Source organism: Xyrauchen texanus, chromosome 15, assembly GCF_025860055.1.
Source record: "Xyrauchen texanus isolate HMW12.3.18 chromosome 15, RBS_HiC_50CHRs, whole genome shotgun sequence".
Classification (NCBI taxonomy): Eukaryota; Metazoa; Chordata; class Actinopteri; order Cypriniformes; family Catostomidae; genus Xyrauchen; species Xyrauchen texanus.
In genome coordinates, this window is record NC_068290.1 from 21,456,240 (window position 1) to 21,466,922 (window position 10,683).

At 36.3% G+C, this 10,683-nt stretch overlaps 1 protein-coding gene across 1 annotated transcript; it reads left to right on the forward strand.

Annotated features, from left to right (window-relative positions):
* The first annotated feature begins 12 nt into the window (after positions 1 to 12).
* On the forward strand, positions 13 to 10,683 carry derl1 (derlin 1). Its single transcript, XM_052143934.1, has 8 exons — positions 13 to 365; positions 5,638 to 5,749; positions 6,014 to 6,078; positions 7,000 to 7,026; positions 8,269 to 8,364; positions 8,462 to 8,514; positions 8,663 to 8,773; positions 9,051 to 10,683. Exons 1-8 carry the CDS (start codon positions 213 to 215, stop codon positions 9,190 to 9,192), a joined length of 759 nt encoding a protein of 252 aa, XP_051999894.1. The 5' UTR covers positions 13 to 212; the 3' UTR covers positions 9,193 to 10,683.

Below are 10,683 nucleotides of genomic sequence, written 5' to 3' on the forward strand. Positions count from 1 at the left end.
CAGGACGCGCCTGTACGCAGCCACGTCATGTAAACTGAACGGGGAAGTATTACGTACATCAGGCAGCATAGTAACCAAACCAAAATAGAAGAGGACTGAAACAGCATTTCTGCGTTGTGATCACAGATTCGTTTGTTGCACTCTCTCTTTTCCAAACCCGCATCGGCGGAGAACAAACAGAGAATCTCCAAGGTCTTAAATCATATGGCAAGATGTCAGATATCGGGGACTGGTTTAAAAACATCCCTTTCGTCACTCGTTACTGGTTTGCTGGCTCCATTGCTGTGCCGTTAATAGGAAAGCTTGGATTGATCAGTCCTATGTATCTTGTTTTATGGCCGGAGGCATTCTTTCATAAATTCCAGGTACGTTTTAGTGCAATTTGAAACATGTGGGGGCTTTATTAAACAGCAGCGATGACTAAGGCCTTGTAGGCCTCATAGTGGAGTAACGTGACTCAGATGCGACACATGGGCTGCGTTCAGAAGAGCTGTGGTGTAGTAAACTGTATGATATTTATGACGTGGGTGATCTCTTTATATGTTAAAGTCGACTGCCTGGCTGCGATATTAACCACAACATTCATACCACTAATGGTATTTCCCCGAATTATGTGGATGTGTTATTGTAATACTAATAATAATGAATAATATATATATATATATATATATATATATATATATATATATATATATATTATATAACAGGGACAGAAAGTGTACTGTTAAAAAATATGTATTATTTATTATAATTCACACAAAATGTTTATTTTCATATATATCTGGTATACTTGCCTAAAGAATTAGCGTTTTTCCCCTTTAATTGCTGTGATGTCATCATGAGCCTACACAATTTACTCAGACGCTGCTCTTGTATGTTTTGTGTATCAGGTATGTTTTCTCTATTTTTTTCCTCTTGGCATTGTTAATGCACTGAAGAGGTATGTTTTCTCTATTTTCTTCCTCTTGGCATTGTTAATGCACTGAAGAGAGCAATATAAGGGCGATTTACTGAGACGCTGCTCTTGTATGTTTTGTGTATCAGTAAACACAGTGAAACCGCCGCCTGTTGTCCCGTGTCTGTCTCCACAACGCAGACAAGTGTGTCGCGTTCATAACTGGTGTCGCGAGGCACCGGTTACATATATATATTGGGGAGTAGAACGTTAGACATGTAGAAACGAATGGTTCATGTAATATGTGATGGTTATACAGGATGCTTGAATAGGAAACAGGGGCAATGCCGTATCATATCGGTTACATTTGAATTAACAATATCCTAAGTTGTACCTAAATACATCTTACACATTTACGCAACTCGCTACTAAGGCTATTATGCTTTAGAAATATCATAGTATTGCTAGAGAAACCACCCGCTACCGTTTAATCAAAAATTGCACACCCACGAAAAACATAATCGTGAACGCGTCCCACCCTAGTCTGCGTTCAACCAATGACAGTTGAGCACGCTGCTGAGGTTACTTCCGGTACAGAGGGCCTTCCTCAAAATACATATTTCGTTCAACAAGCACTGCTTGTAACGGTGATGGCATTTATTTAAACGTCGTTTCCCATACCTAATTAGAAAATGTTTGAGTTTTGCGAAATATAAATCGTATTCTATTTAAAAAAAAAATTGAAGAGTTCTGCGTTTCTGGTGCATAATTTTGGTATTTTGCCTAAACAAAATGAGAAGCATTTGAATGTTTTGTCAAAATAGCTTATTAAATATAGTCCTTTATTAAATTTGTCTGCATAAATGTTTTTTTTTTTTTTTTTTTTTACTGTTTCCTGTTTCAGCTATTTCCACCAGGTGGCGCAAAGCTACTTGTTTGTGGGCTACAAAGTGCAAAAGACGTGATGAATAATTTCAAAACCGTAAAGGCTACTCTGTTATTTTCATCACGATCTTTACCGAACCATAATATAATCTATAACCAGATTATATATATCCACAGGTGGCTAATTGCATGGTAAACATACAGATATATACTGGATATTTTAATGTCTAAGACCTTATATGGAATAATTTCCTTCAAAACAGTGTTAGTCCTTTTTTTAAAAAGGACCCTAACCCGGTTTGTAGTGTGATGATACACAATTCCTGAAGAAGAAAAGCCCCCTAAAAGTTATCTTCAATACAAAAGGGGCTGGAAATTTACATCACACACTATAGTATTTTTTGAGACTTAAAGGGATCGTTTACTCAAAAAAAAAAAAAATCATTATTTACTCATCCTCATGCCATTCCAAATGTGCATGAATTTATTTCTTCTGCTGACAAACAGAAACAAAGCTCATTAGGTCCATTCAGTGCAAGTGAATGGTGGCCAGAACTTTGAAGCTCCAAAAACCAAATAAAGGCAGCATAAATGTAATCAATAAGACTCCATATCTTTAGAAGCGATATGATAAGTGTGGGTGAAAAACAGATAAATATTAAAGTCCATTTGTACTATAAATCTCCACTTTCACTTTCACGTTTTGAAAGTTTATAGCAAAATATGTATAGTTATGTGGACTGATAGAGTTGAAATAGTCTTAAAATCTAATTTATGTTCAGCAGAAGAAAGAAATTCATAAACATCTGTGATGCATGAGGGTGAGTAAATGATGAGAATTTTCATTTTTGGGTGAACTCTCCCTTTAACTGTTGTGCCATTTAGCATGTGATGTTTCCATCCCTATGTATGAAAGTTTGCATTTCTTGGCTGTTTATGTTTGGCATCATTTTGTTTGTTTAATCTGTTCCCCACGACACATTATTTAAGCAATCACTCCTTGCACTGAGCATTTGACTTCTTTGGAAGTCTGTTGCTTGATGGTCTTCTACCTGGCACACACTGCTAATAATCAACCTAATTTGACTAACCTTTGCAGGTGCAATTATAGTTGTGATTTGTCTTTCAAAGTTCAGCTCCTTTTAATGTGGTGCTTCTGTGATTTTTATTCACACACTGTGTGGCGGACACATCTAATTGTAATTACTAGTCTATTATTTATAATGGGCAGACTCTGGAAACCTGTCTCTCTACTGCAGTCGGCTGGCACACTAGTAACAACATAGCCCTCAGATCTCATGACCTCTATACTGTTAGCACAGGTTTATGATGTAGATACAGTCAATAAACAATAACTACAGCTATTGAGTGTGAAAAAAAACATTGCTCCACACACTGGATAGTGCAGATAAACTACATGTGCAATATCGTCCACTCAAAGAGAGTACATTTTGCTTCATACAGATAAAGTTAATGCCAGTGAAAAACAAAGTGTTTTGTCACAGCGAACTAGCACTTGGACCACGGCACATTTGTCTTGTGAAGAAACCATTTAGCCGTTGAGAAGTGGCCAAATAAACCAAGCCTCTCCCCCAGTCTCTCACCGGCATACCAATCCTGCTGTGGTTTTTAACCCACTTTTCTCTGTGCTGCAGTCCACAGAGGTCACCTCTCCACACAAGTGAGCTGGCTTCATTCATGCTGCAGTGCGCGAAGGGGCCTCTGGACTGGCTGGATACCGCAGAGTCTGTTCAGACGCCAACATCAAAGCATTACTGCTCAGCGGATTCAGTTCCCCCAGACCAAAAACCCTACTAGCTTAGAGTTTCTGTGTGTGCCAGAGGGAAGAGAGAAAGGGTGGAGGACAAGGAGGCGGAAACACACTAGCAGACTATAGAGAGGCAGAAGGTGTGCATGTGCATGTTGAGAACAAATTAAACACTAGAGAGAGTGTAAAATTTGCGCGGGGGTGTGTTTGTTGTTTACTGACCCAGTTTTTACCCAACAAATGTGGATGACAGATCAGATGAGTGTCTGTTCCTCTGAGTGTGATGTCTGGGCTAATGCTGCTTTATCGCAGCAGTCTTGCTCAAGCACTTTAAATAATGTTGGTCACTCGAGGATGTGAGGGGAATCAAATCTGCAGTGCAAGCACGGTGTCATCTTTGAAAATCTTTTTTTTTTTTAGGCAGTGATGGTGTCAGTGTCTATGGACTGTCTTCATAGATGATGATTTAGCAACGTAAAACTATTTGTAACACTTATAACATTATTAACATTTTGTTATAATACCATGAGATTGGTGGGGTTTCATATACAGCTGCTGAGTGAGTGGCATTAAATTTGAAATCTTTCTCTCTTCTGACTGCCGTGATACATCTTTCATTCTAATTTTATTAGGGTTCAGGATTGATTAAAAATGTAATTAATCGCACAGTTTTCTGTGATTAATCACGATTAATCTTGGTGTACATTTAAAACCAACATTAAAAATGTAATCATGAATATATTTACTTTAGTCTTCGCCTCAAAGAACTTGCAAGAAATTTGTTATTTACTTTCATTATTTAAATATGTAAATTTATGTAATCTGTTAAAATTACTAGACCATTTATAAAGGTATAAATCTTTGATACAAGTATATGTATACTTGACATATAATCAGTGGATATGCTGTTACTAAAAGTTGGGAAAAATCTTCTGCCATGGAAGTTTTTTAAGGATCAAATGGGCAGATTAAATTCATATGAAGCTTTATTGGCAAGATAAACTTAAGTGTACATTGCCAATGCATTATTAGACACTATACATACAGAGGCACAACAAATTGGATGCTGAATTTTAAAATATCAAAACAAGTTATTTGCTCTGGCTGCCATTCAGTCTCTATCGCACACATGCTCGGTTTCGCTTTTGACTGGTTCAGATGACAGTGAGTGTTTTCAGGCTATGCAAAGAGATACAGGAGTATCCCTCCCACACCTGGATCACCGCTTACGGGTGAAGTCTCCATTGTATTTATGCCAGGATCAACCACTGGAAGTTGGGAAAAAACGTGAAGTTTCAGGAAGTGGGGAAACAAGGATACTAAATGAATTGCGTTAATTTTTTTAACGTGTTAAATGGTCAACTATTAAGCGCAAAAATTGACAAGTTTGCCCGCCCTAATTTTTATATCCTCCTGAGACATGAGCATGACTGCTGTGTGAATTTGCCATTCACCTTTTTGATTTGAATCTAGTAACCATTTATAAAATGGATTAAACTAGAGACTACTCTTTTGGCTCAAACAGGTTTTAATGTAAAAATTAACAAGGTTTCTTACCAGATGTTATGTTGCTGTTTCTCCCAAAGACAAACTCAGCTGAGTTCAGTGGCATATTATTTTGTCACATGACTCGGTGCATCGAAAGTTTAACCCTTTAATGGACGCCTAGAATCTCCTTAACTGAGATCAGTCGGTTTTAATGAAATTCAAACCAGAGCCTATAGCAAAGCCAAAACATTATGTGGGGTCTTTTTTTGTGAAGTCGTGGTAATGCAATTGCTATTGGAGCAAATGGAAATGCAAAAATAGTATTTGCTGTGGTCTCCTATTCACCACTATACACGTTTACCCTATCATGGTTTACTTCCACGTTCCGGAAATGTGAAAAGGTCCTTTTGGTTCTCTATTGCTCCACTTCATTTTGTGTTGTGTGTGCTTGGCTAGTTTTAAACAAGATCATCAAAAACTGTTCTGATACACTCTCTGCTATTGTATCTCACTAGCCCAGATCTGAAATCACTTGTTTATCAGGATCTACAACTGTGCCCTGCATTAAGTCACTGATAATTTTTCTATTCTCTCTTTACAGATATGGAGACCGATATCTTCAACGTTGTATTTCCCAGTTGGCCCAGGGACAGGTTTTCTTTACCTGGTTAATTTGTATTTCCTCTACCAGTACTCCTCTAGGCTTGAAACAGGTTGGTCACATACCAAATCTTTTGTAGCCTTCAATATTTTAATTTCTTTATTAAGGATAACATCTGACACGTCTCACATCTGGTTCCCACTCTGCACAAATATGCTGATATCTTGTAGTCTGTTCCTCAAATTGAAAAGAACATTCAGACTCATTTTAGCTCTGTGAAATTTACTCAGTTGTTTGTATTACAAACCTATTAAAAGTTCTCAGCTGTTAAGAAACATCATCACATGCTAATTATCATCTATTGCCCCTTTCATAGGAGCCTTTGATGGAAGACCAGCAGACTATATTTTCATGCTTCTGTTCAACTGGATTTGCATTGTTGTATCCTTTCTGCCATAACATATATTACTATAATTAAAAAAGTAGGGCTGTCAATCGATTACATTTTTTTAATGGAATTACATGGTGTCTCAATTAATCGCGAAAACCGCTAATCACATATACATATATTTTCTGAGAAAGCCTCTCATATAACAATAATTCAATATATAATGATGAAATAATTATACATAGATATCTTTTTAAATATTTAAAAAGTGTATATATATATATATGTAATAAAAAATATTCTGATAATTAAAATGCATTGCATTCTTGTAGCAGAAGAGTTAATCATTGCTAAGACAATACAAAAAGTGGCTTTAGAATACCACCATATTATTGATCATAAGTCAATCATTGGCATACAGTTCACAGCAATCCATTTCACAAGTGAATTTGTCAATCAGTTGGAGATTTATTATGAGGGCTTGTTTAAGGACCTGTCCATCTGTGTCAGACATGCTTGTGTAGTGTTTCGGGTGTGTTGCGTAATAAACATAAAACTTTTAGGTAACTGTATCAAGTTAAATATAGTTTAATACTTAGAACACATCTTGAGATCCCTTAGTTCGGATTTGCGCTCCATCAAGTGTTTTGAACGTAAGAACGTAACGCATGTCTGTTTTGTTGCTGCTGTAGATTTTTTTTTCCTCACTGTATAAACTGCCCTCTTGAGTAAACAGATGATACTACAAGCTTGCATTTCTCAGGAATCTTCCTTATACGGGGGCATTGCGATTAATTGCATACATTTTTTTAACGCGTTATTTTTTTAATCAAATTAATTGCACTGAATTAACGCGTTAAATCGACAGCCCTAATAAAAAGCTGAGCTTTTCTTTTAGTCATGTTTATTTCCCTTTGGCTCAAACCTTTCTTGCAGTGACTATATGTGTATCCTCATTGACATCTATAATTCAGATAACAGGCTTAATGATGGATATGCAGGTTAGTTTTTATTTTTCTTTCCTTTATCCAAAGGTGAACTCGTATAACAAATCTAATTGTTTTGAGTGTTGGAATTGCCCCCATTTACTTATGTAACAGAGGCAATTATAACACTCGTGTATCAAACTCAGTGTTATATGTCATGAAAATAGCCATAGAAGGTGGCATGGTGTTACAAATAAACACACAAACAATAATACACTCACTGAGCACTTTATTAAGAACACTATGGTCATAATAAACATGGTCTTCTGCTGTTGTAGCACATCCGCCTCAAGGTTTGACATGTTGTGCATACTGAGATTATATTCTCCGTAGTTCTCTGAGTTACCATAGCTTTTCTGTCAGTTCGAACCAGTCCGGTCATTCTTTGTTGACCTCTCTCATCAACAAGGCATTTCCATTCACAGAACGGCCACTCACTGGATGTTTTTTGTTTTTGGCACCATTCTGGACTGTGACACTAGAGACTGTTGTGCATGAAAATCACAGGAGATCAGCAGTTACAGAAATACTCAAACCAGCCTTTCTGTCACCAACTATCATGCCATAGTCAAAATCACTGTTCTGTGAATCACATTCTGATGGTTGATGTGAAAATTAACTTAAGCACCTGACCTGAATTTGCATGATTTATGAATTGCACTGCTACCACATGATTGGCTGATTAGATAATCGCATGAATATGGAGGTGTAGGAGTTCTTGGTGAGTATATATGGTTAGTGTAGATATGTTTGTTTCTTATAGCAAAAGAAGACATGTATATTTTGTCATCTGCAAATTATGAAGGAAAATGTAAAAGAAAATGTTTTTACAATTGCCCCCGGTTTCCACAGCATCATATTTAAAACGTTAAATTGCCTCAGTAGCAAACCATTATGTGCAACTTTGAATCAGTGATATCTAATAATTTTTAAAGATTTTTATGTGAATTTGTAAAATTTACAAGAGGATGTCTCTCTAAATTCTAAAGTGGTTGAGTGAAGAGATTGAAAAATTTTCTCCCTGCAGCACTTTTTCTATCACTCTTGCATTGTCTGAAACCTTATACTTCATTGAAAGACAACCTTTTATGATTTATGAGACGTTGAGTTAATTAAGCCTTTTATTTAGGCTATTAGTTGTTTCAGGCTGGTACTACGTGACCTTTGTGTTTGTTGTATGAACAAAATTCTGGTATATTATTATTTTTAATTTATTATTCATTTGTTTGTCTGTAATGACTTGTTTGTATTTCGCAGCTGCTGATGATCCCTTTGATCATGTCTGTTCTGTACGTCTGGGCTCAGCTAAATCGAGAAACGATTGTATCTTTCTGGTTTGGCACCAGATTCAAGGTACTCAATGCATTTTATTAATGTATCATATTTTTACATGATATAGTGAGACATGTGTTTTTAATTCTCCATACTGAAACCTGTACGTTTTTCATAGGCGTGTTATCTCCCTTGGGTCATTCTGGGATTCAATTATATCATCGGTGGCTCGTAAGAAAATGTTTTCACTTCCAAACAGTTTCAATCAAATGTCAATGTCAGATTTCATATGTAGATGTTGCATAACAATGAGTCATCATCACATTTATTTAGCAATTTGTGAAACAATAACCATTTTTATTCCTTTTTATTTTTCCAGTGTTGTCAATGAGCTGATTGGGAACTTAGTTGGCCACCTTTACTACTTTCTGATGTTCAAATACCCCATGGACCTGGGTGGCAGGTCCTTCCTCTCCACCCCACAGTTCCTGTGAGTTTATAGTCTGGCCTCGGCTTCCTTTTTTCAGTTGACCAATGCTGATGTTTATGAAGTGTTTGGTTTATTCATTTTGGGACAGGTATTTTTAAAGCAAATATATTTTATGGAATTTAAATTAAAAAAAAATGCCCAAACCATGCTGCTCCTCAACTATAAAAGTATTTAAATCCTTCAAAACATAAATGTGTTAGAAGGCTGTGCCATTTAGATATCTTTCTTGTGGTCTAGACTGTGTATATGCTTTATTTTCATATCATTCCTCCATTAGGTACCAGATGTTCCCTAGTCGACGTGGTGGGGTATCTGGATTTGGAGTTCCTCCAAGCAGGAGACCTATGCCCCAGGAGCAGGCAGGAGGTGCTCGTGGACGCCATAACTGGGGTGAAGGCTTTCGCCTTGGGGACGACTGAAGCCTTTCCCAAATGCACCCATGGATACATACTGACACTTCTAACATCAATGCTGCAGAAAATGGATTTGATATGTTTTGGGGTTAATTTCTTTGTTGCTTTTCTTCAGACCCACAATGAAAAGAGAAATGTGACCAAGGTCTGTCCTAGCATTACTTTTTTTCATTTTAAATCGGAGTTTCACAGTGTGTACTTCTTGAAAGGCTCTGTTAAAATGCCTGCTGTAGCATAGATTAATGGTAAGAAATTCAGGGGACTTCCCAGAATATGACAACATTCAGTGTATGCAGGCTACATATTATTTGCTCAGTCAAAAGCTTAGATGTTTAATTTCTCCATGGACTATCCAGTGTAGAATGTTTATTAGCTTATCTGTTTCAGAAAGGTCATGTGTCTAAAATATTGATTACGAGTTTTTATAAATCAACTCATTTGATTCTAAAATGCATTAGGTTCAGTTTGTTGTAAACTTTGTTAAAATTTGTAAATTACCAATTAGAACTTGCAGATGAAAGTGCTGTGCAAATTTCAATCTGTTTGTTTTATACATGTGTTTAGATACAAGCCTTGTGTAAAGGGTATCAATCCATTTAATTACAGAAAAAACTGCCATGCACTATTCACACATTATTGATTAAACTTAAGTTAACAATTACCTTGTGATATATACTGTATATAAAATCTCACATGCACACAAAATCTGGATTTTTTTCTGCAATCAAAGTTAATTAACATTAGCTTGTTTGTACACTGGTAGTTGTAGCTATAGGTTATATGGCACATATGTCCCTGAACATTGTGATAAAAGTGCTTATAGAAAATGTATTACAATACAGATAACGTGCACATGCTATAAGATATTGTATACAGTTGCATCAAAGTTTTCTTCATCTTGCCAAACTCCTTTTCAAATTACTATGTTCCAAAATCACAAAACTTTACTAAATGGTCTGTTTTTATTTCTAGTTCTTTATTGATGTTTTGAGTTACAATTACTAACAGCAATTACCAATGCTACTGATAGTTGTAAAGAGCAATTTTGCTTGCTAATTCTGAAAGTTTATTGATTACAGTGTCTTGAGGGACACACACGTACAGGATACAGGCGCATTTAATCTTGCAGTACCCTAAATTTAGTTGTATCTCTTTATGGAGCTCCTTAAGAGAACATGCTCTGTTTACAATGGCAATGTTGCTGTTTTTTGTAAACAGTGGGGCTCAAAATAACATTTCAATCAGTTGTGTTTTATTGAATTACAGCAGACTGGTTCTTATAAAGAGCAAGCAGGATTCGTGATGCATGTCTGAAAATGACACTAAAACAGCTGCAAGAATAAAAATAAGCTGAAGTGAGCCGAAAGCAGTTCACAGCAGAGTAATGGAAATGGGGAAACTATGCCTTGGATACCTGGAGAAGCCAACATGATTTTGCAGTTACCATAATATTGCCAAAAATGTGTCTACAAGTACAAATAAACATGCTGTGCATCA

Excerpts from the sequence above, each read along its gene's own strand:
- derl1 (XM_052143934.1), top strand. The coding sequence starts at position 213 with ATGTCAGATATCGGGGACTGGTTTAAAAACATCCCTTTCGTCACTCGT. Across the intron at positions 366-5,637 it reads CATTCTTTCATAAATTCCAG|ATATGGAGACCGATATCTTC; the intron begins GTACGTTTTAGT and ends CTCTCTTTACAG. Across the intron at positions 7,027-8,268 it reads GCTTAATGATGGATATGCAG|CTGCTGATGATCCCTTTGAT; the intron begins GTTAGTTTTTAT and ends TGTATTTCGCAG.